Genomic DNA, 26047 nt, shown 5'->3' with positions numbered 1-26047 from the left:
TTTTCATAACTGTTGTTCGTCCAGGCTGATAACATGGTCTAAAAATAAAAAAATTAAAAGCTTGGGGAAAAAAAGCTCAATATGCAGATAAAGAACAAGGCTCCATACAGCAAAGAAAATGAGAGCTCCAGATACAGAGTGTTTACAAAACCAACTTTTGTTATGCTTGAACATGTGTTCGAGCGATAGCTTCCTATGAAAAGTCTAACGCAATGCACATTTTGGGCTTCTGCATACCCAAAATGCAATTTTTAAGCAGTTTCAATGAGCATATTAGATTAGTGACATTCCAGTTTCATAAACATTTTTGATGTTCTCCACATCCTTTACTTTATCTCCTCCACTCAGTTTCCAATAATTTTTACCACATCTTTCTGTCATTTTGGTTAAATATTGATTCTTTGTATACACTAAAAATGTATGCTCTCTTCTATAAATTTATGGGGCCCTCAGGCATTTACGAATTTATTCTCCCATCTCCTGCTCTCCTAAGTATTGGTGCCTCAGAGGTAATTTGAAAAGCGTTGCGCATCTTTGCAGATGGCAGTTTGCCCTCCACACAGCTTGTGAAAATATACTTTTTGCCTACAAAAATCCCACATATTCATACGAAAACGTATCCTCATAAACTCAGAGGCACACACACAAACACTCAAGGGGAATGAAACAATATCATATTATAATTTGGGGTAGTTGTGTTGTGCTCTCCCCCTTAAATTTGTGCCGCAGGCTTTTCCATTATTTTAATGCCATTTGTTTCCTGTTTGGACAGTGCGAGGAACCTCATGTGTGACTGATAGTAATTCACTATCTGCGAGCAACTGATCTTATTAGTTTAAGCCGGATTCGCAGAGGTGAAAAGAAATGCATCCATGAACTAATACCCTTATATACGGAGCCCCTAAAGGGCCATTGATGAAAAAAAAAAAAAACTGGAGGAAAAATTTTTTTTTTTGAAGTAAAAAAAATTTTTTCGGGAGTAAAATATTTTTTTTTGAAGTAAAAAGGAAAAAAAATAAATTATTGGAGCGCACCAGTTAGTATCATGTGCGCACCAGTTAGTTTTAGGTGCGCACCAGTTAGTTTCAGGTGCGCACCAGTTAGTTTCAGGTGCGCACCAGTTAGTTTCAGGTGCGCACCAGTTAGTTTCAGGTGCGCACCAGTTAGTTTCAGGTGCGCACCAGTTAGTTTCAGGTGCGCACCAGTTAGTTTCAGGTGCGCACCAGTTAGTATCAGGTGCGCACCAGTTAGTTTCAGGTGCGCACCAATTAGTTTCAGGTGACATTATGACATTGTCAGTAATATTTCTTGTTTTCAGAAAGTTTACAAGGTCCATATCCTCAACTTTAGCCATTCTCAAGACAACTGTAGCTACTTGGTGCACAATGAGCAAGTAGGTCAACTATCTGATATCTTCTGATACTAACTGGTGCGCACCTGAAACTAACTGGTGCGCACCTGAAACTAACTGGTGCGCACCAGTTAGTTTTTTTTTTTTTTTTTTTTTACTTCAAAAAAAATATTTTTCCTCCATTTTTTTTCCTATCAATGGCCCTTTAGGGGCTCCGTACTTATACACATTCACAACATTTTGTTATTCTTATTAGGATGTAACACAGAAAACTAACATTTTTGCACAGCTTAAAACCAGCCCCCAACTATTACTTTGAACTTAACCAATTATTGCCAGACCCTAACCTTATCTCAAGCGTGATAGTGGAGCCGGCTATAAAATAATTGTGCATTTTGTGGTACAAGCACCAAATTTGGCATGGATGTACCTTAAGATGCAATTTTTCAGAAAAGCAAGTAGGCAAGAAGAAAATCCAGTATTTAAAAAAGTACAATAAACATATAATATTATATTGTTGATACCCCTCAAGGTTGTGCATGAACAGTCCATATTTCTGAGATGGGGGGGGGGGGGGGGGACGTTAATTACTTTTGTAACAATTGTGTGAATGATGGCCATCTTTACAAATGGCCACCATTTTGGGTTTTTTTCGTGTCTAACATCCCTTTTCTAAGGGCAGGGATCCTATGGTACAGCACATCCAAGCCAAATCTGGCGCTTCTACCACAAAATGCTATTAGTTACAACTGCCTTTACAGGTGGATACAGGCTGTGTGCTTTGTTGAAAAATGGGCAAACCTTTATGGGGAGGCATGCACAAATTTGTTAAATACTAGACTGCTAGATGAGCCAGTAGAGCAAAAATATTCATGTGTTTTTTTCTATGGGCATGCTGAGGGTGACCGGTTGTACCAAACACTGACACAACACGTCTGCATCACCTGTACCTCATACGTGTGTGTAACATAAATTATCCTTACAAATACTTACCACACGAACGACAATCGTACATTCCATTTACATGTTGTACCTTGAAGTGGCCTCACAAGCCTCATGGGAACTGTGCTGCCTTGTATGACCCAGACAACCCAAAAACCTGCATCACCGTCAACCCCCATAAGAGTGCATATTACTAATGCATTAGTATTCATACACACCATAGGCTTACTCTAAAAGATGACAAGGGGCCCGTTAATACATGCAAGGTCTGCAAAATATTAGTTATTAAAGTTAAACATATGCAATGAGGAAGTAACACACGAAGAGCTATAGAACGTTAAAATAAATTATAAATAAACCATATAAAAATTTTGGCATCTATAGATCTACGCCAAAAGGATATTGCTAAGTAGAAAGGTAATAAGTTGCTAAATTATTTTCAAAATTAACCACAAATGGGATATTCTCGTGGATTGTTACATTTACTTCATTGAAAAACAAGTAGAGGTAAAATCTAATTAACATTTTCATCTTTCCTTGGAGAACTTCTTGGCATTTGTAATTCATTAAGATTAAAAAATAATCAAAATATTCATAAACAAAAAAAATGTGAGTATTTTAGAATGAAACTGACATGTTTTGTGGATCAAAGCCTTTTGATGTATTTCAGCCATTCAGTGCTTTCATTACATATGGGCACAACATGATAAATATGCCTAAAAAACACCCAAGAAAATGTGAAGCATGTCATGCCAGCAAAAAGGAAGACATTCAATGAGAACACAAATTCTAAGCCTGCCTCATAAAGATGTCAAACTTCATAGACATAACGAATTAGGACGTAAACTTGGTGACAGCACAGATCAGAATGTGGGGTCAGTGATGAAAAACATCCCAAACCCATGGAGGAGAGTTTTCCATTCAGCTCAGCTCTGGAGAAGCTTTGCAGATGTCAAATCCTCTTTGGATCTAAGGATTTCCTATCAGACCACAACAGTCTCTCTCTCTCTGCACTTCTGTAATAGAGCCGCAGACATATCCTCCCACATAGACAAAGACTCCCTCTCTCATCTATACATCTCCAGGGGCAGATGAGGTGACAGCTGGAGATACTAACCCTGAACAGAGCAGTTTCAGAGTCCTGGAGGCCTAAGTGGACAAACTATGTGGGATTTGGCAAAACCTCTTAAACCTTACTTTCATTCACCACAAGTTTCTAGTTCTGTGTAAAACATCTTGCCCTCAGCAATCTGTATCAAAGGATAAAACCATTCTCCAGTTTACTGACCTTTGTTTATTGCACAGTCAGCCTCGATGTTAAGGATGTCAGGAATGATGTTAAGATTCTTTTATTAGTCTATAAAAGTCTAAATGGAATTGGACTTTCATTTTCATCAGAATTACTTTTAGTTTATTACCCTTTCAGAACCCTGTGGTCCCGAGGTGCAGGTCTGCAGGTGGTCCCAAAAGTCAGAACAAAGATCCAGGGTGAACACATTTCAGCAATGTGGGCCTTGCCTATGGAAAGGCTTCATCCACTCTGGAGGTTTTTAAGCGAAAACTGATCTTTTAGCTTTGCATTTAGCTACATTTCCTGTTTTAGTTTAATTTTATGGAATGTTTGGAATGTGTATTTGTTTTCTGTTTTTTCCAACTATAGTAGCTATTTTTTACTAATATTCTTATTCATATATGTATTCATGCAAAGCACTTTGTGCTTATCTGTAACAGGAAAAGTGCTAAATAAATAAAATAGAATTTGAATATAATTCTAGCTGAGCATAAACCACAATTAATTTCTGCTCCACAATCAATTTTCAAACGGTCAGAATTTCCATGAACTAAGAGGGAGGCCATCCATACATCAATACCAAATCCAAGTCCCCGATTGGTCAAAGTTCAACATGGAGTGTATCATTGTCATCTTCACAAGTGGCCGTACAGCTCAAAAATGGTTGTAGAAATGTACTTAGCTAGAAGTGAACATGAGAGTTTTGAATGCTGAAACCTTTCATTGGAAATGGACACTTGAATGCGCGTAGCCGAGGGCGGTGTGACCATAACCTAAGAATCAGGAAAACTTCAACCACTGCAATGACTGTAAGCAAATAACGTGCACAAGTGCACTTTAGAAACTCGAAAAACACATTTTTGTTGACTTCATTTTTTTTGCGCGTGTCAAGTCTGTCTTTTGAGTGAGTTGCATCTATGCCCTCGTTTAATTACTCCACTGGGACGATAAAGTCATTTGGACTGAATTAATGTGAATTGAAAGCCACCAAAGACTATCTTAGTTCTCCAGGTGGGGGTGAAAGCTGGACTGTGTGAAAATTCACTTGCTTCAAAATGTAGCACTACTGCAGTAGCGGTCTCTGCAAGTGTGATAAGGATTTTGAATAAATCAGACTTTTACCTTCCAGCACATGGATGATTACGCATGTTAGACTTACCATTTGCTTCATAAAGTGCTTATCCCCACAGGGAAAAGGAGAATGGATTGTGTTGTGTGTGTTGTTTTTTTTTTTTTTTTGCTCTACACCTCAAAGTGTGAATCTGTAAAAATACCATTAAGAGCGACTAAACATTTTATTATAAGTCTCCTGAGCTCCCACTGTGTCACTGAAGCAAGAAGCCAGTAAGGCATTCTGTTTAAGAGATACTAATAAAAGCATCAAAGAAGGCAGCGTGTGTTTGCCTGTGTAATGTTTGTGTGCCCATGTATTCTAGTAATACTGATGTAATCGCAGCTCAGACCCAATTAGCCTAGAGGGTAAGTCTGTAATAAACCCCACCACTGGGCATAATGGCCTATTAAAGCAAAAGTGGACGGAATAAATGAGGTTGTGTAGGGAAAGTAAAAGATGGGGAAAAAAAGAAAGACAAGATGCTTAGAAAGAAAGTGGTTAAAAAGGGTTTTTTAAATTAAAGAACAAAAAATGAAAACTACATTCACTCCCAACCAAAAAGGGAATACTGACAAACTTCATTTGCTAGTCTTTAATTAAGTCTTCGACTCAGAGCTATAACGGCTCACAGAAACGAAGCAGTGACCCGCGGTACAAAAGACAAGGGCCTTGCCAAAATTACAAGACTGAATAAAATCCTAGGGAAGATGCCTTAAAGCTGACCAAATGTCATCACCTCTGTGGATGAGCCAAACACAAGACAGTAGGCAGAGTTTGGGGCTACAGATTACAAAGTAACGGATTACTGTAATTTAATTAATTTTGTCAGTAATGGAGTAAAGTAATGAATTATAGTTCAAATTTCAGTAATGATTAAAAGCACTGGTCAAGAGAAACCCTTGTTACTTTGTTACTTAGGTTTTGTAGGCTCTGACATTTGCTCTCGGTTAAAAGAAACAAAACCCAGATTAATAAAAGAACAACAACAAAAAAAAAAAAAACGTAATAAAGCTAATCCAGATGGAGATCAGTCAAAGTACAGTCATGCCCTCATTGCTGCAGTCATCGCTTAAAATTAAATTCCGGTGGCTCAAAGATGAGACGCTGCTAGGAGCAGCAAATCATTGAACTGCTCTGCATAAACGTCTCTTAGAGCCGTTCTATGATGAGAGCGACACGAGTCAGATGTTTCTTCTAAATTCTTTCAACCTTTTTTTCTTTACTAAGTGGCACGTCAATATGAGTTTGCACTGAGCTGGGGGGGTGGCATAGTTTGCTACACTCACAACAATGCAGAACTGTGCACAAGATAGAAAGACAAATAGAACAAGATTAATCAACATCCAAACAAAAACGTACAGACAATGAGTGACAGCAGGAAAAGTTAAAATTTAAAATTCAAACCTCTGTAGTAATTAAAGCATTTTTTAAATGCTGAAAAGTAAAAATGTTTAAAGTCCCACTCCAATCATCTTTTGATCTTTTGTAAAAACATTCTCAGTGGTCTTATAATTGTAATTATGACATTTATAGCTAAATCCCAAAATCTGAAATTTTCTAGGACAGTTTCTGCAGAGCGGCTGGAGTTCATCAGAAATTTGCCTCGGGGTTGTGGGCGGAACTGTTGGCGTGGAGTAAGCCTGCCCCCACATCCCATCATCCATGTTTTTACGCTCTCTCCTGCTAGCTTACAACCCCCCAACCTAACATTAGCAGTGCAACAAAAATGGCGAACAACATTTGAGCTGTCCAGCCGTAGAGTTTGGAGCCAGATGCCAGCTTGGAAAAGGACAACAAAGACAGACATGGATGTAGTCGTATACGAGTGGATGCCACTTGTATGGAGCAGAGCACCAGAGGCAAAGTGGGGTTCAATGTCTTGCCCAAGGACACTTTGACACATGGATGGAAACCGAACCTGCAATCTTCAGATCAGAGGTCGACCATCCTACCTCTGCACTATGGCTGCCCCATATATTATATTTAAAAGCAACCTCGCTTGTCAAGAACTAGCCCTTTATTATTATAGAACATTTGTTTCAATGGAAACAGATTTTAATATTTTGCAGAAAATAGAGCACCTATAAAAAGTTTTAAGCTCTATGAATAAAAAAACATACTTTTTTTGTATGTAAAAAAATATTTAATGTATCTAACAAAAACACCAACAAAGAGACAAACTCACCAGATGACAGATCAACTTGGTAGTTTCTGGCTGCATTTGATGTGTTGATGTAAACAACAATTTTGCCGTCCAGTAAAGAGATCTCCAGCGTTCCTTCATCCAGATTGCTGAAGAGGAGAAGGCCATCGGGGTTCCATGTACGAAACTGGAAACCCACAGACACCATGTTGTGACTGGCTCGACCAGGCAGCTGCAGGAAGCTGGAGGAATTGAAAAAGACTGGAAAGGTGTGGGTCTCCACGCAGGAGAATGACAGGTTGCGCTGCTGGGACAGAGATGGAAAAACAAAGACCAAACGAGACAGATATAATCAAGCAGTTTAACTTGTGTGTAAATACAGATAGAGGCTGCATTAGATAAATTAACAAAAGACAATAGATTTGGGATGTTTTTTTCGATGTTCAAATGTGTAAAAATTATAAATTATAAAAGTCCCACTCGAGTTATCTTTTGATCTATTGTAAGAACCTTTGTTGTACAGTTTTGAGCCAGATCCCATGTCGGACAAAAAAAAATGGAGACGTCCCGATATGTCTTTAAGTGGATGCATCAGAATGGAGTGAAGCAGGGAGTTTGTAGACCGCTAATTGTACTTTATACTTGACAAGTGTAAGCTTTTTCAAGCTGCAGTTTTTTTATCTGCTTTTTTATTACAAAGATTTGAATAAATAAATACTCAGAAATTAAATTGTAAGCTTTATTTTCTTTATGTATGTCCTCCATCATGAGAGAAATGCTACAAAAACATGTTAAAAACTTTATTTTTGATTGTAGTGGTTATTTAAAATGTAAATCTTGCTGATTTATAGGTTAGGGTACTTCACAAAACAATTAACTCCTGGAATTGTTGAGGATAAAAAGAATATAACATGTCTTTTATTACTTAATCATGTTGTGACGACAAACCCCTCCCTTTACTTGCTATAACAACGCCCCCTTTGAGAAAAATGAAGACTGCCAAGGTGTTAATGGCTGGGGCTGGATTTGAAGACTGAAAAATTCTCAAAAATATCACAGAAAAATCTATATATGGCTCAAGCTCTCTTTATAAGTGGGTCAAACATCATCCTGGATGAATTTTTCATCCTAGAGCAAAAGCAAACACCAATGTGGGTATTAAAACCTAATACTATTGAGTTTCTCCAACCACAGCTCTAAATCAAATTACAACTAAGGACACCAAATTAAGCAGCCTTATAAGACACATTATTCCCGATTCTGTTTGTGTGTTTGGCTTTTTGTAATCTGATAGGATTAATTTTGATTAGAATGAAATGCCTGTTTGAGTCAAAGTGAATTAGAGGTGCAGCGTTAATAAACTTGATTAGTGACCCCATTTGTTTAATCAGCTCATCAGTGAACTAAGACGTGGCACTGGCTGTGTACAGACAGCAGCACGGCTGAGCCCACGGTTGGCAGCCCACTTGATCTCAATTGAGATGACTTTTGGTAAAAATGCGTCTATTCTCCTTAAACTGCCGTTCAGGAAAACAAAGTTCAATGAATTCTTTTCATTTCTTAGTTAAAGGTTTTTGGCAAGACAATTTTAGTTTTGACGAGAAAAGGGAAAAAGAAAGAACAAAGACTGAATATCATTAAACTAAGTGGGGAACTGTATAGACTTGGAGTAAAAAACAAAACAAACTTTATCGCTTTTTTAAAATGTTAAAATTTGGACTTTTTCATGTTTTAAAAAGACCAGGCATTAAACAGTTGCCAAAAAATGTGAACCAAAAACTAGCATGATAATTGATTTTCTCAGAGCAAAATAATGCTGCTATAATGTATTTTGAAGTACTTATTAGCTCTTCACTATTACCAGAGAAAATGGCAATCTGATTTTCTGTAGAAGAAAATGAGTGATAAACATTTATTTTTGTAAACTAAAAGAGAAAGCTCTTAAACAGCTATTTTATTTTTACCTACTTTTAGCAACTGGCTACAAACTGACCCTTTGTTCACGTATTTTCTTGTGTCCTTTCAGTAATTTTTGTCCTAAGTAATGGGAATGAAACATTCACTCTGCTTGAAATTTTGAACAAAGTATTTTTTGACTTAGGTCATGTATTTTACCAATAAACTCATAATAATGAAAATGTCCCACCTTTCTGCAAGATTGTGAGTCAATAAATTGTTTCTAGCATCTAGTTTAGAAGTCAGGAAGCTAATAACTTGGGAGGAAGGGAAATCTAGCATTCATTTGGAGAGACATGCAATTCACGAATAGAGTGGAGTCCATTTAAAATGCTACGAATGATACAGAGATGAGTTAAAAGAAATAATAAAAGTAAAATTCTGTGTTTGTAGTCACACTGAAATGTAAGGAATGCCTGTAAAGGCAGCAAGTAAACACACAGAGGGGTCACTGATGGGTCAGATGTGTCTGATTAATTATGAATCTGTTAAACCATTTGGCTTCTGTGAATAATTTTCTTCACACACACAGATTTCAGTTAAATTAGTGTCACAATGAACATATCAAAAAATTCTGTTGCCTTCACATGTTGCTGCTTTTTTTAACTTAGTGCTTCATATATACTTTACTTTGTCGCTCTAACTGTGCAAGAGTGTTTGAATGTTTTCCTTACAAAGCTGGAGGTGTCCAGCTTCTTTCTGCGAGCCAAGTCTGTAATGTTGTCTCCATTGTAGTTTATGCTCTCCATGCAGCCTTTAAAGTTCTTTCTCCCACCTCCTACTGGCTTTCCACTGTAAGGCATCCCTCCAAAGGTCAGCTACGGGGAGACAGAGGTCAAAGAGGAGATAGAAGACAGAAAAACAACACATTAAGTCGATCTAGTTAGCCATTCATTAATTTTATATTCAATTAGCAATTTCTGTTTATTCAATGAACATAAAAATTTTGATTTACTGGGTTAAGATCCAAGGGTTGCAGAAGAATGCCACTTTGAGGAACCATATGGAAGTTTCACTGCAGTAAGGCCCAAAACTTTCCCACAGAGCGCGTCTACATATACAACGAATATCTAATCATCTGGTCTGTTTAGTCATCAAATTTTCTAAAGGCCCATGTACACAGGATCATTTGATTTCCTTTTCTGATAATGGCAATTATCCATTCATAAGATATTGCAATAACACAAATAGTTAAGTATATATTTCCCAGCATGCATCTAATTTATTTAGTGTATTTGGCAGTTTTTGCATCTGTGATTGTAAAAAAAGGAAACAAGTAATTTGCAGACATATTTGTTTCTATAGTAGCAAAGCTAATTCTATGACTGTTTGTTTGCCAAGATCAGACCTGCAAAGGTTTTAAGGTAATTCAGTGTACATACATTCATCAAAAAGGAAAAAAAAACAAACAAACCTGTAGACCAAGTTTTTTAATGACTGTTTGCTGATGTCAATTTGCATGTGTCCTATTACTAATTACATATTTAGGCATGCAATCAGGTCCATATAAAGGTTAAGTGTTAACCTTTTACAAGTAAGTCCTAAAACTAGGATTCCAAGACATGTTGAAAACTGTATTCTTACAAATCCAGTTTCACTATGATAAAAATACATGAACAGGATTTTTCAAAGAAAATCTCACCCTTTATTTGGTGAGAACTTGATTGCTTCACACTCACTAAGGTTTAAATGATAACCCCAGTCCTAAATGTTGTGCTTAATAAAGATTTTGAGTGAAGAAGTGGGTACTGATGACAAAAAAATTGGAGTTAAGTAAAAATGTATTTTCTATTTGAGCTTATTTTAGTTTATTTGAAATATTCAAACATGATTCAGATTTTCTGTAATTTACTGTCAAGAATTAACCTGGAATGTCTGTGAATCATTCAATCTGCAAACAAACTTGCTTCAGGACAAAAACCCAAATATGTCTCCATCGAAGCTATGGAATGGATCTATCAAATGGTACATAAAATTTCTAAAAAAGAAAAATTCCTTTCATGTCTTTATTTGGTGTGTAAAATAATGGCAAAGAGAAGATTTAAAGGACAGTGGCTCTGGAGGACGAAAGATGAAAATGGACAAAAGACTGATAAAAATGTAAATAATGTGTCATATGTTCTCTCTCTGTCAGATCTGAGTTTTGAAGTGAGCAGCGATGATGGAGGAAGGTACTGCTGCCAGTTGACGTCTCAAACCATGTGTACTTTTGTGTTGATGTCTCTGTTGTTTATGTGTTTTTGGTGATGCTCCAGTAGTCTCAGTAATTACTGCCGAGGGTTGACTCTGATGCACCCGGATATTTAGTCTACAGGCTTAAATGGAAGCTGGAGGCACACTGGCTTCGGGCCTCACAAACACATGCATAAAATGGACAGTGCACACTAAATGGACCAGAGTGAGCTTTGACTAAAAGCTGGTTGCAATTTTGCATTCTGTGAGGAGACTGGCAATTCCATTACCAAGCAGGATGCTGCACAGACACATCACCCAAACACAGTGTCATATGAACATGCACACAAAACCTCCTGGTGCATTACGCCCGGTTGTATAGATTTCCTTGAAGATCCCTTAATTCAGCCACTTCAGTTTTAATTGGTCTGTGCTTTGTCCTGCCCCATTTCTCAGCTTTCTACTTAACACTGGAAAAGATCCGCTTTGTCAGCAAATCTTGGCAAAGTACACGAAGAAACACACGGGTGTACTGACACAAAAAAAAACATGCATGCATGTAGACTCAATGGCCATGTGTAGATCCACTCTTGTGTTCACATGCATTCTGCAATTTCCTGTTTTAGCATGATTGGCAGAACTCCATGCATTCTATTATTTGCTGATGTTAATTACGTAGGTAATATAGATTAATGCCACAGCACATAGAAAAAAAACCAATATTTAATTTCCTGTTTGCAGGATTGTACTGTAAGAGTCTTTCAATGCAGACAAACTAGCGAGGAAGATGAAGCTTGATGGAAGAACAGGACCACTGATCCGAAAAAAGGCTCCTCCAAAACTAAACAAAATAATCACTTTTTTCTACATGTTAGAAATACTTTGGAAACTTTGTTAGGACTCCCAGCTGGCTGTGAAGGTTAAAAGTTGCTCACATTAGCAATTACACTATAATGCACTTGACTCCAGCACAGCTAAAAGCTCTTGAATCAAAATTTTCCCACAGCTTTTTAGAAGCCTGGAGCTCACCTCTATTTAAAAGTTTAAAAACACCAATAAAAAGCATTGTGGGTGTCTGTAACTCTGAACAAGCAAGCACTGTCTGATCTCTGAAAAACATTTTTATTTTATTTTAAAGAACAAAACTCCTTTCAATCAATAAAAATGCACTTTAGTCATGATGTGTCTATTTTTGAATGGTCACAGGCTGTGAAGGTGTCAGTTCTCCACAATACTCTGTATTCTCTGCACAAGTGAATATTTGCAAGATAAGCAAGGCACGTAATGGCTGGTGCCATGGATGATTAACAGCTATTATAGGGTAGGAAGCTGTTCCCCTCTTTTTTATAAAGTGCCCACTTGTACATTAAGGGCCATTACTCTGGGCTGATGATATGCCACATGCATAAGATTGAATACGTGAACGTCGACGGACATTTGATGTATTTCCTTCTCGCATGACCTGCTATTTCTTAAATAATTGAAGAAAACTTGTGACTTCTGATCAATAGGGCTAATGAATCCTTGAGCCAGACTAATGGGATTTTCAACAGATACGTCGAAATGATTTGCCTTTGAAAGACCAAGGTGTATGTAGGACTGAGGTAATGCGGTGGCACTAGCAACATTTGCAAAAAACTGCATCGGGAGATTGTGATTCTCATCAAATAACCTGTGTTTCTTTGTGCAGCTTGTTCCTTACCTCATAGTCCAAATCAAGATAGTCAAACTCTCCGTTGGTCCTGAAATGCTGAGTGTGTCTGTCCAATGTGAAGTTGACGTTGCGACGATAGCGTTCAATCACCACTGAGTGCCAGTGATTGTCATCCAAGAGGCTGCCGGTAGTTACGGAGGTATGGCCCAGGATGGAACCATACTGGTTACTACCTTTTATAAACACACACACACAACCACATTACTTAAAGGCTGCTATACCCATGCTCTTCAGTTCATGGACTTTGCAATATTCCCCTTTTTCCCTGCATGCTGGCAGTTTATGTTCTTTTCTGTTGTTTCTACTTATCTTTTCTCTTACCTAGAGGCATGAATGCAAAATGTATGCCTTTAGGGATATTCCTTGGTGTTCTTCTGTTGTGATGATGCAGCTTGATTCTTAGTCAAACTATTAGAAGCCTTTTGGTTTCATCTCAATTTTTTTCCTCACATCTTGTGGGATATCATGTACTATATCACACTGTGTTTATCTCAGAGTTTTTGCCATAAACTGTTGTAAAGTAATTTGTGGTTGGGCACCAGGTTTTGTGTCTTTGAGTCAGAATCTTTTTTGGGATTTGGATCTGAAACTTACCAAGGTTTATCTGCAATAGCAGCTTAGCCTTCCGGAGCTCCAGAGTGATGTAGTCTCCTTGTTGGCCCTCCCCGTGAAGAATCACACCCTCACTTTCTGATGTCTTAAATCTCAGTGCTATCACATCCTTAATGATCTTCATCTTCTTCACCTGCACAGTCAAAGCATGTTTGTCAAAGGCAAAGCATCTAGGGAAAATCTGACATCACTTTATTGTGACTGCATGAATTTAAAAACAAGTAAAAAAATTGCAATAAATAAAAAACACTGTACCTTAAATCGGTATGAAATTACACCTTGGCCATCAAAGTTAATAACATCCGCCCCTGTGAGAGACCAACAACACACGTGATTAGCATGAGTTTAATGAACAGATACAAATTTTAATTGTAAAATAGAGTATTCCATATGTGATGTTCATATTTAAATAGCCAGAAAGTTATCCTCTTTTTTCTTTGTTTCAAATGTAGTTACACAGTTTTATAACTTTGCATGTCGTGTATACGTTGAGTATATTATGAATCTAATTTATATGTCATAACAGGACAAATGTGTCATTGTTGAGAACTCTCTTTACAAGCCATTGAAACATTTAAAGAGTTGGTTAAGACGGCATGAGAGAATATAATAAATGGAAAAGTTATTGGAAGGAACTCAACCTAAAAGCTTCATAGCTTGAAAAACATCAACTCAACTTGAACAAATATGTGCTCACACTGGTTCTAAATCTAAAGCTCATTTTTGTTGACAGTCATGATAAACATCTCACAGATGATAGGGATGGTTTTTCCCTAATTCCTTCTAATATCCCTGTCCATCACTCCTGTCTTTGAAATAAACGGATACCACCAAAAAAAACAACAAACATTTGTCAAGCAAAGTCGGGTTTTATTTTGACGTGACAGTCAGCGTTCCTAGTTTTATTAGGATGTTTTTTAAGATGCTAATGATACATTTATTGGCAGTATAGATTCCCAACAAATGTGTCAGTGTTACAATAAGCTTAATAATATTTATTAACAACCTTTGTTAACAAATTAAGAAGTATTAAAATTGTTTGGGGTTTTAGTAAGACATTTATTAGCATTATAGATGTCTCACACATCAGTGTTATATAAGTGTTAATAATTAACTTAACAAACTATTAGGTTTTACTAATGTGTTAAATGCTAGTAAGATATTTATCAGCATTATACAGTAGATATCTTGCAAATACCTGAAAGTGTTAATAAGATTCATTATCATCTAAAGTCATACCATTGTCTTATAAAGTATGAGACCATATAAAGTGTTACCAATATTTGTAGTGATTTTTGTAATCTAATCATCTGCCTCACATATCTGGTCTGGTTACCTACAGAAAGGTTCCTTACACCTTCCCCTTTCCAGACACCTCTCCCAGATTATTCTAAGGTATCAATGCATCTCCAGGCCAGCCAAGACATAAATCTTTATGTTCCGTGGTTAGAAATGCAAGAGATACCCCATACTTTATTTGCATGTGTGTTAAATCAATGGTTAAAAATCTCAGCATATTCATTTACACATTTATTTCCATGGTTTTATGGTTTTTGGTTCAGACTTGATAGTGATAATTTTTATAATAATCATAACTTCATTTCAACCAAGGGATTTCAGTCCACAAAATGTCATCAAATATGGCTTTTGCACCGGAATGTGAATCAAAGATGCACTTAAGTTGCATGCATACAGCTTGTTAACTTTAAAGTAACCATGGCAACCAGTGCTAAAAGTTTCAAGAATCCAATTAACAGCCACGTAGCTCATCTGCAGTACTACCTGCCTATTATAAGCTTTCTTTTTTGTCATATGGGATATTTTTTTAAAATCAGATTGACACCAACTAACTTTAAATGTTACTTAATACTTTCCAGAGGTTGTCATCACTTTTACCAAAGATGATTAATAATACAAGTATTAAACCTACTGTAATGCTCTTATGAATGCCAATTGTGTCTGATTCCAGTCCATTTCTTGGACTTGGCAGATGGTGATAGTGATGCATCATCTTGACAACAGATTTTATCTGTTGGCATAAATAGACCCTGGGTTGAAGTAATCTGTAATAAGTCTGCCATTTTTGCATAGTCTGCATGAAACTGAGGTTAATTAAAAAAAAACATGACATACTTTATGTTTTTGTCCAACTACTCTTTACATTAGAATTAAGCTGTACCATATCCTGTCTTATCTATGCAATAATAGATTTCTCTGATGTTAATCAAAATGGAAATGAGCATGTAGATTACCAAGTATGGTGGATCACGACTGTTTCATAGCCTGAAGCTTTGGCACAGACGTATACATGAGTGTACATAGACAAGCATCCTCATCCTCTGGATGAGTCATAATATGGCATTGCATCTAATTATCATATATTTTGAAACCTAGAATTATCATCTACAACCAACATATTTGATGATTACGCCAGGAACATAACATCTTTCTTTATCTGCCTCCGTCTCCTCCCACGACTTCTCCTTTGTGCTTACCACTTTCATCTAATGTTCTTTGTCATAGCGCAACACTATTCTTCTCTTTCATCTTTTGTTTGAAAGGTAGAAAAAAAACATTTACAAGGGGGTCGATTCTGACAGAACCAAGGAGTTCAGCATTAGAGAATGGGTATGCACTGACATTACATTTTCTGGTTATAGCTACAAAAAAGAGAAACACTAATACAGAGGGACAGAGGGACCATAAGGAAACACTGCAGGCATTTAGAAAGAAAGAAAAAACTGCAGCTGTAAGAATATATTAACCAATTTTTTATATGCCTTGGCTAATAGATGTCTAGACAAACACTATTGAAAAGAAACAGATAAATCCTTTAAACAGCACTGAAGTAAACAAATGGTTGCTGTTAGTTATTTCAGTCTTCTATTTTGCAGAAATCTTCTAGTTTTGTGTATTTTATTATTAGTTGTTTTGAAAAACTGTTTTTACTAATTATCAAATGTAAGTGGTGAGCAGACAGGAAACAAATCAGGAACAGATTTAAGCTACTTTGCAAATAAGTGGATTACTTTGAAAAATCAAGTAATATTTTCCTAATTTTTTGTCATGCACATTTCAAGTTTAAAAGCTCTAATCCGTCATGCAAATAACTAATCCCATTGATAATATAACTTTTATTTAGGACCGGACTTCACACAGACACATTTATGCTGAGATTAAATCAGTGGCAGAAAATTTAATTCTATGTAATGTCTATTGCACTCTTTATATACAAAAATATATATATCGTGGCACAAAAAAGGTTAAAAATTGTTTTATTGATTAATTTGTTCTTTTAACCTTTAATAAAAAAAATACCCTTTAAGATCACTATTTCTTGTTTTAGAGGTAAGCAGAACATGTATTTTAAAAAATAAAAAAACTAGACAACAGAAAAAAAAAATATGTAAATGCATTTAAAAAATAAAAACATGAGAGCAAAATATACAGTTGTAGATAAAACAGAAATTTAAGTGAATAATAGGAAACAGAAGAGTAATAATTTAGAAGCTGAAGTTCTGTTCAATCTCTTCACTACACTACAGTTATTTTTGGCAACTCAAACTTTAGGTTGGGTAGTTGAGATAATGTAACATTTTTATCAACAGACTAGTAAAAACGCCTTGTTATCATTATTGAACAAATCAGCTGTAATAAGATGGAAATAATTATTTCTGATCAATATTTAAATGTCAACAAGTGAACATTACTTTTTTGTAATATACATTTACTGTTTCCCATGTGCAATAGAGACCTTTCTAAAGGACACACATATCTCATTTACCTAACCAACAATCCTGTTTTGAGTTAGGTTACCGTTACCATTACCATTCACGATTAGCATTCACGCACTGTTAGTAAGGTCCAATTCACGCACCTTACCAACAACTTGAGTGTGGCATGTAGGCACCCTACGACCGCATCACCTGTACATCAAGAACGTGTGCAACTTACTTTAGCCGTACAAATACTTCACAATGCACTTATCACACATGTTTCATTTTAATAGTTTCCCTTAACCCTTGTGCTATCCAAGGCACTTTAACATTGGACCCCACAAGACAGTGCGCTCAACCTTTTTTCTTCAATGATTTGTGATCTTCACTGGTGTCCATGGATTACATGAAATTCTCTTCAGCTTTATCCACCTTTGTGATGGTAGGGATAACACGTCAATGTAAGGGTGGGGTCATCTGGACCCCATAAGATAGCACAAGGGTTAAGGTGGCCATACTGTATGAGCAGGGTCTGTCCCAGTCAAAGATTTGAAAGCAGACAGGATTTTGGAATGTTCAAGGTCTTTTGAAGTGGCGCACAGAAACACCAGAGAATAAGACCTGAAGACGTAGTGGTCTGCCTTTGTTCATTTACTGCATTTTGTTGATGGATGAAAATATTTGATCAGGAGTTGCACTTTTGAATGTATTCTTCGTTTACAAAATGTCTAAAACTTTTGAACACGTGCGTGTCAGAGCACACAGTTATGTCTTCCGTTGTGTTGGGATGAGAGCCATTGTGTCCTTTTTATTATCAATAGAAAATGAAACAAGAGTGACATAATCAAAGAGCTAGAAAACTGACTCGAACACAACGAGTGCTCTTGTGTTTACACACACACACAAACATGTCAACACAGTTCAATCACATCTCAAGAATGAAAAATGTGTGTATCACTTGAAGCAGTAATTTATGCAGTGCCCTAATTGAAATTGTTATCAAAATCAATTTGGCAGCCTTTAATAGGATGAAAGCAAAAAGATTGCAGGAGAGTTGGTTCCCTTGATGATCCATTTGTCAGACAGCAAGAGACATTGGATGAGAGGGTTTCGAGTTTGTGCCAAAGTCCTGTCAGGTTTTTCTCACTGTATTTGACTCCATAACAACAAAAAGGTTTCCCTCATGAGACAGAAATCCCCACTGTGACTTAAATAGAGCTTTAAAAACTCTCATTAGAGTCTTGACATGTCTGTGGAATTGAAACGTTAGAATTAAATAAATTATAATGTGGTGGTATGTTCAGGTTGTGGGTGTATGTGTGTGTGTGGCTGTGCTGTTTGTGGAATATATCCTGCCTCTGTGTTGTTTATCAGTGATTGACACAAGTGGCAATGACTCTCTTAATATGCAAATGAAAAAAAGGTATCTTTTCTCCGGGGTCCGTCAGATATGTCTGATATCTGTGACTGAGGAATTCAGGAGAGACAGACGAAGTGAAGATGTGTGCAAAGACAAAGCGTGTCAGCATGTTCGCTTCCACTCACAGTAGGAGCATCCGTAGATTTCTATACGAAGACCGATGCGCCCCTCTTCGCTCCAGGCAAGCGGGATAAGCCTAAGGAAGCGAGCCACGATTCCCTGCTGCAGCTCGTGGCGAACTACACTCTCTGAGTTGGAGTTTCCAGAAAAAGCCTGTGAACACAAACAGACATACAAGAATGAAACACATCAAAGCCCAAAACCTGCCGTCAGACAAGGAGATTAGAGAAGTAGAAATAGTCTTTTTCACTCTCCACTTCCTACCCTAAAGGTGAATATTCACAAAACATTCAAAACCATGAGGAAGCTGCATCTATCTTACACACCAAAGCCTCACTGCTCAGAATCTGAGAGAGAAGCAGTCGTTTACAGCACATGCAAGAAACCTCTATACATATCATTTTAAATGTTTTCTGAAATCTAACTGCCAGTAGATTATTGGGACATGAGTATAACTAACAACAGTGACAAACCATGAAAAATAATACATTTATGAAGATCAATTTATAAAATTGTGACGGGATGGCTCAGTTGGCTGTGTGTAGGACTGGCACATGGATGAACCAGGGTTCATTTGCCAAGGGACGCAATGAACTTCAGCCGGTGTGGCTCCTTGAGCAAGACCTTTTTGTCTATTTTTACTTTTTTAATTATATTTAACTTTTATTTATACAGGCAAGATAGATTAAGAAAATAATTCTTAACTATGTACCGGTAGTTACAAGGGGGCTCAGGTATAGGCCCCACTGTGCCGGTCCCCAGCCCAGATGAAACACAGGAAGATGGGAATGCAGCAGGAATCCACTGAAAGCTAATTCACTGTGGTGACCTCTGCAGGGATATGCTGAAAGGTACCCTACAAAGTCATACAATTATGGGGAAAAAAGTCATAATTTTAAGATAATAAAGTTGTACAATTATGGAAAAAAGAATAAAGGTCATACTTTTTTAAAATTGGTGTAAGGCCCAGTGTCCTGTAAATTATTTTCAGTGTCCCAGTCCTTATGATAAAATAACGTTGACACACTAAAATACTTTGTATTTTCTTATTTGTGAAAACAATGCTAAAGTTGAAATTGGTTCTTTTTTTTTGTTTTTGTTGTTAAAATTATAGATACTTCCTCATTTCTTCACAATTCTACAACTTTAGTCTTGTACAATTAAGACATTTTATTTTCTTTTTGTTTTAAAACTTTACGACATTATTTTTATTATATATTACGACTTTATTTATTTTTTACTTTTATTTTCATACTATTATGACTTTATTCTGGTAAAATTATGACTTTTTTCCCTCATAATTTTAGGATTTTTTTTTTCTTGAAAGTTTATCTATTGTAATGGTGGCCCCAATACTACGTTGTAAAGCTAGAAAGTAGAAATGGTCCAGTCCCAGGATAATGACATGTTGCTTGCAAACCAGTGGAATAAAATCAATAGTATTAACATTTGCCTGTGTGGGAGCTCTTTAAGTGGAAGATAAGAGAAGACAAACACTTGATCTGCGCTGTTCTACAGTGAAGTCTGAAAAAATTGTGTCACTGTTTTGAAGGGTTTGTGCTTTTTTCCACAATTATCAGTAAACTACATTACAATAAGACAAGAAAGATAAATGCTGAACTACATAAGACAAAACAGTTGCTCAGACTGAAAAATGCTGTTCCTAAAAAAACAATAGTTTAGGCCAAAAACTGACTTTAATTAGCACCTTTTTTGTATTTAAGCCAATCCCTAGTGGGAGTTTTAATTTAAAAAGTGATAACTCTCACTACAATTTAATTAAACTAGATTTTTTACAAGTTTCAAGGTTGCAAAAAATATCTTATAACACTGCAGAAATTTACAACACTCACAATTTACAAATTGATATTAACTTGTCTTAAAAATGTTATATTTATTCTGTTAAATACATATAAAAAAGTGTCACAATTTGTAAAGAATCAGACTTTGGCATCTTACTGACTTGTTAATTATCAGATTCTGCAGACAGCCCTTGTGACTTAACGTAAGTGTTTTTTTGAAAATTTAGCTTTTTGGAAGATCTGTCTAAGGCAAGGTTTTAATCGGATGAAATTGAATTGACTTATACATTATAAAATCCTATGATTTGGATTGGGACATGGTTGTTTTTTTTGTTTTTTTTTACTTAAAACAACTAAATGCCATCACAGCAGACAACCCACATGTAATAAAAAGTGATCAAACAATCATTACAGGCCAATGTGTGGAAACACTTTGAATTTTGCCACATGTGACCATTCTGCGTGGTAAAATGTTCTGATAATGTTCCCTTTGGATTGTTTTTATGTGGGAAAACAACAGTGGGCGGAACTTTAGGAAACTAAAATATGAATCGATTTGCCATTAATTCTTGATGATTTGTTTGTTTTACTCATATTTAATTTACTCTTGAAAAGTTCACCTGCACTTTTCAGTACCCGTGAATTTATCTTTGAGTCACACTGGTAGAGTTTAGGCTAAAGAAGTCCTGGATCAATTTTAGGTTAGTGAATCGGATTGTTCTAAATGAACCAATATTGACAATGAATCATTTCAGCAAGCACAAATTATGATTAGAATCAAATCGTTGTTAAAATGAAGTGTTACACCCTTAGAATATTTTTACCAACTCCATTGAAGTCGTTTCACTTATAGTTTGCGTGTATTGTTACAAGCTGAGTCCATAATAGAAAATAAAACATGACCACGTGCAACTCTTTGACTCTGGATACATCTTATTTCATGTTTTACAAGTTTCTTGTGCCCTGATTAAAGCTATTTTATCAATCAGAAGTCCAATTTTTTGTTTATAGTGGAACCTTATTTTTCTTGAATCTTTAATACTTCCCTTACCTTATTACTATTTGAAGTTATTTATATGACCAAAATCACATCATTTGTATATTTTCTACAAAAATGGCAGTTCTGGAACTTGAATTGGACGTATGCAGAGTTTTCCATTTATCATGGCTCAGCATCAGGAGCTGTTTTCATGAGTTGTTTCATGCATGATTGCTACAAGTGGATTGGATGTCACATCTCAATGAAAGACTGCTGAATCAAATCTCCTGACGGTGTTTTCAATCTTGTCCTCTGATTTGTGTATGACATTGTTTGGGTTTTGCTTATGATGTTTGTGAGTGATAGGTGAATATGTAAACAGCAGGTACATAACCTTTTGAGTTGTGGAAAATGAGGGGAAATATTTTCACGACGGAAACCTATCAGATAATATAACCCTTGGGAAAGTTATCATTTCTTATCATGTTACTTCCTGTCTCCTTCACTCTTCCTGTTCAGTATCAGCTCGTTCGGCATGAACTCCTCTGCCATGTTATGGAAAGAACCTCTCACTGCCCAAGAGCACAGCACAACAGGGCTCCTAAACAACTACAAATTCTCTGCTTTCCCTGCTTGTGAAATAAACCTGCACACCACAACCCTGTGCTTTTCATCTCGACACATATGCACAGAGCAGTTGGTGCAAACCATTGGAGAGAAGCATCATTAATAACATAGCAGGTAACTAGACCAGAGAAAGACACTACGCTGCCATGTGCTATTCCAGATAAGGCGTAGAGCGGGAAAAGCAGAAGATGAGTGGTGTGGGGGACAAAAAGCCTGTTTAGACTGTTGGCTTTGAGCTTACTCTCCCCTGACCCAAGCATGCATCCACACAGATGTGCTATCTGCAAAGGAGTAGATGGTCAAGAGATCAGCTTAGTGCCACTGAACTTCCACTGTAGCTCACTTTCATTTGTAATCTTTATTTATCCAGGAGAGGTAAACTGAAGACGCAAACAGTGTTTTATTAATGTTCAGCTTCAAATTTTCAGAGCTCCACATGAGTCTTAAGGGAGCCCTTCAGACTCCTTCAACTGCACCTTCTGTTCTCTGCAGGTCCTCACTTCCTGGAAGTAAAAGTAAAGTGACATGCTCAGTGGTAGCACAGAAGGCTGTAGGCAGTGTGCAACAATCACTCATTACTCTGTGTGTTGTGAAACCAAATTTAAGTCTAAACATGTCAAATAACATACCAAAATGTTGGAAGGTATTTCAACTAATACAGTATGTTGTGACCATTCTCATCAAAACAATAATATATAATCCACCCAGAATTATTAACAACAGACATTTTAGCTAGGAAATACAAAATCTAAAATAAAATAAAAAGTCTTCAAATTAATTCTTCTACTTTCTATTGCTGTAAGGCTACAGCTAGTTCAATTACAAGTCAACAAAAGCAGCCGATAACGATGAAAAAAAAGTTATTTATGCTTTCATACCTTTGGCGTTTTCAACTTTAAATTATGTGAGGATCCTCCTCAAGAGTTCTGTATCATTCTATTGCTGCAAACTTGCTCCTAAGGTTGCCAAAACCTTTATATAAAAAAGGAGCTGGAAATTACAGACTTGTGAAATTGATATTTTTTGTGATTTGGTGAATTTTTTAAAGTCAAAATAAACATATAATAAACGTTGGTATTGTTAAAGTAATATTTATATTAATACTGATATGAAAAACTGCTGTAAAACTGTTAAAATTCACTATTTTACTATCAACTCTTTATACTCACTGACATTTTTTGTGTGCTCCAAATTACTATGACTAATCAAAATATACTTTTCAAACAATTTTACAATTTTCTACATCATACTTTGTTTTTTGTCCAAACTTTTGACATTTATAAACGGAAAATTGAGCAGTCAAGCCTTTTTACCTCCTGTCACCACCAGAGGTGAACTAGGTGCGTCTGGGGTTAACAGCCAATTAGGCTTGGAAAATAAACAGAAGATTTATTGACATTGCAATATCGGCTTCTGCAATACGTGTTTTGCAAAAGACGGTGCAAATCCCGATAAATGACTACCTTAAATTTGTTTACACATGCATTGACAAAGAAACCATTACGTTTTTAAAAACCTCAAGCGCATATTAATTACATTGTTCTTAAAGTCCCACTTCAATCACCCTCTGAGTTATTGTAAAAGCGCTATCAATGGTCTTTTAATTATGATTAAGCCGTTTTTAGTCAAAATCATAAAAAAACCCTGTGTTGTTTCCCTGGACATAGTTTCTGCAGAGGGACAGATGTCCAATAGAAATTTACCTCCGAGTTGTGGGTACGACCATAGGTGAAGAGTAAGCATGCTCTCATTTACCATCATCCCTTTGTTTACAGTCTCTCCCGCTTACAGCCTCTCACGACCCCAAACTAACATTACCGGTGTAGGTACCATAACCGTTCGGCCTGGAACTTCCGTTTGGGGTCCTTTCGATTGAAGGTAACGTCAAACTACGGTAACCCCACTTGGACAAACTATGTAGCTTCGAGATCTGCTCGGGATCTACAATTTTCATTTCACGTTCCCAAGTTATTTTCCCTCATAACATGTGTCTGACAATATTCTTTGTTATTTATAAAGAAATGTTGCCACAAACCGCTTCTTATTCCAGTTTAAGTTCAGCCGTGGCAGAAAATGTTGTTGGCACGGCTAAATGTTGTTCTTCCAGGTCCGTTCTGACAATAATAAAGCACTGGGCGCACGGATTAAGAAAACTATAAGCTAACATGCATTCAATGATAATCATAACAATAATAAAGGCACGTTTAGAAGACAATCTCGCTCTATGTCGGAGCTCTGTTTGTTTACAACAGTCTTCATTATATTTTCTTCTATGGTAGTATCGTAATTTTTCAAGACCAATCACTATCTGACACGTCATCGGACCAACGTACAGCCAATCACATTGACAGTGACATCAGCATTAGTCCGAGGACCCCGAACGGAAGTTCCAGGCCGAACGGTTATGGTACCTACACCGGTGCAACAAAAATGGCAAGCAATATTGGAGCTATCCAGCTGTTTTGTTATGTTGACTTTTTTTCAAAAAAAACTGTTGAAATGTAATGTAGTGAAATGGAAATTATGTATTCGTTGTCTTTGGTATTTTCTATTTTTTCAAGTATCGCAAGTCTTTTCATCATAGCAATATTGATCACTAATATCAGACATTGCAAGTTTTCCTCATAGCCTGCAACCTGACTCTCAATCCATGGATTTTTTATAAATCTGCTTCTTCCTACCAAGATACTACTAGGTCAAAGACTAGGTACACCCTGGACACTTTGCAATTCCATTGCAGGGCCAGACAGAGACAGACAACCACACACACTCATACACGCTCACACTTAAGGGCCAATTTAGGGTCACAAATTATCCTATGTTGCATGTTTTTGATCTACGGGAGGAAGCAAGAGTGCCTAGAGAAAACCCATACATGCATATGAGGAAAATATGCAAATCTTGTTACTGTGAGCTAACAGTGCTAAGCATTACATTAGCATGCTAAGTTTATATATATTATAGGAGCAACACCACTTGAAATAACAGTAGTGCTTTGGCCTCTTAGATAACTCACACAACTCTGTAGCATCAACTACTTATTATCAATTTTATCTCATATTTCTACCGTGTTTATTCCAGCATAGAAACGATGATAATTTGTCATAGGTAATGTGGGATCCTGTGTTTTACTCAGCACTACTTCAACTTACCATCTTAAAAATATCAGTCCAACTGTGTGATAAAGCGATGACCCATTTTCTTGACACTCTGACAGATAATGTGTGTTATCTCTTTCAGGATTACAGCTGCTTTTTTAGCTCAAAGGAGCAGCTAAGCAAGATTTATAATTTGCAAAGCCTTCAAACTATCATCTGCAAGAAAGATCTTCTACTGAAAGTGTCTCCATCGAAATGAGATGAATACACTTCGGGCAAGGGAACTGACATTTGTAACCACCGTAAGAAGGTCTGTAAATTTCACAGCTTTGTTTCTCGAGCTGTAAATCTTGTTTTTTTCCTGTCAGATTTACTTTATATAAAAGGGCTATTTCTTTTTTATTCTGGCTTTGAAATGCTTTTTGCAACATTTGAGCTTTTGAAATAAAAATATTCAGACACAAACATTGCAGATACTCATATTGTTCCTACCATATATGCAACATGTTGCTATACTGAAGCAACACTGTCAGTGTTAAGCTTATTTTATGACTGGAAACAGAATGATAACAGAATAAAATAACAGAGAAAATGGGAATTGAACCTTTTCTAAAGCTCTTCGTTAAAGGAAAAAATAACACCTCTTTATACTTTCAACCCCACACAAAACTTACCATGCCCTTGTCAGTGCATGAAAGAGACGAAACAAGGTACCTTTTTTGGTATCCACCCCCTCATTACATTAAAAAGGACAATCTCTATTAAGGTTCATGCTGCTATTCTGCACTTATCTGTGCTTGGCTGAATGAACAGCTTAATTCAAAAACATTACCATGCAGAGTGGAGGGCAGGAAGCAGGAGAGAGGAGGATGGAAGTGAGGAAAATGCCTTGGATGCTTAACACCTTGCAAAAGTCTGCCAAGTCAAACATGTAATTCCCCCTACTCCAAAGTCCAATCATTAACCAGCAAACCATGAGTAATTGAAAAT

General features: G+C 36.6%; 1 protein-coding gene across 4 annotated transcripts in view; it reads right to left on the bottom strand.

Annotated features, from left to right (window-relative positions):
• cntnap2 (contactin associated protein like 2) overlaps positions 1-26047 on the bottom strand; it is a 364810-nt gene that overhangs the window by 184660 nt on the left and 154103 nt on the right. For 2 of the 4 annotated variants that reach the window (XM_020712697.1, XM_020712695.2), the window contains exons 4-9: positions 18557-18704; positions 13551-13603; positions 13278-13428; positions 12672-12856; positions 9472-9615; positions 6884-7148 (exon numbers count right to left, since the gene is read on the bottom strand). In XM_020712697.1, the coding sequence (XP_020568356.1) occupies positions 6884-7148; positions 9472-9615; positions 12672-12856; positions 13278-13428; positions 13551-13603; positions 18557-18704 (946 nt within the window). The remainder of the gene's footprint in view (positions 1-6883; positions 7149-9471; positions 9616-12671; positions 12857-13277; positions 13429-13550; positions 13604-18556; positions 18705-26047) is intronic. The other 2 variants (XM_011488837.3, XM_020712696.2) reach the window with 1 other exon arrangement.

The sequence above is a fragment of the Oryzias latipes genome, chromosome 20 (genome assembly GCF_002234675.1).
Source record: "Oryzias latipes chromosome 20, ASM223467v1".
NCBI lineage: Eukaryota > Metazoa > Chordata > Actinopteri > Beloniformes > Adrianichthyidae > Oryzias > Oryzias latipes.
Note: the sequence above shows the minus strand (reverse complement) of the source record. Positions and strands in the feature narration are given on the sequence as shown.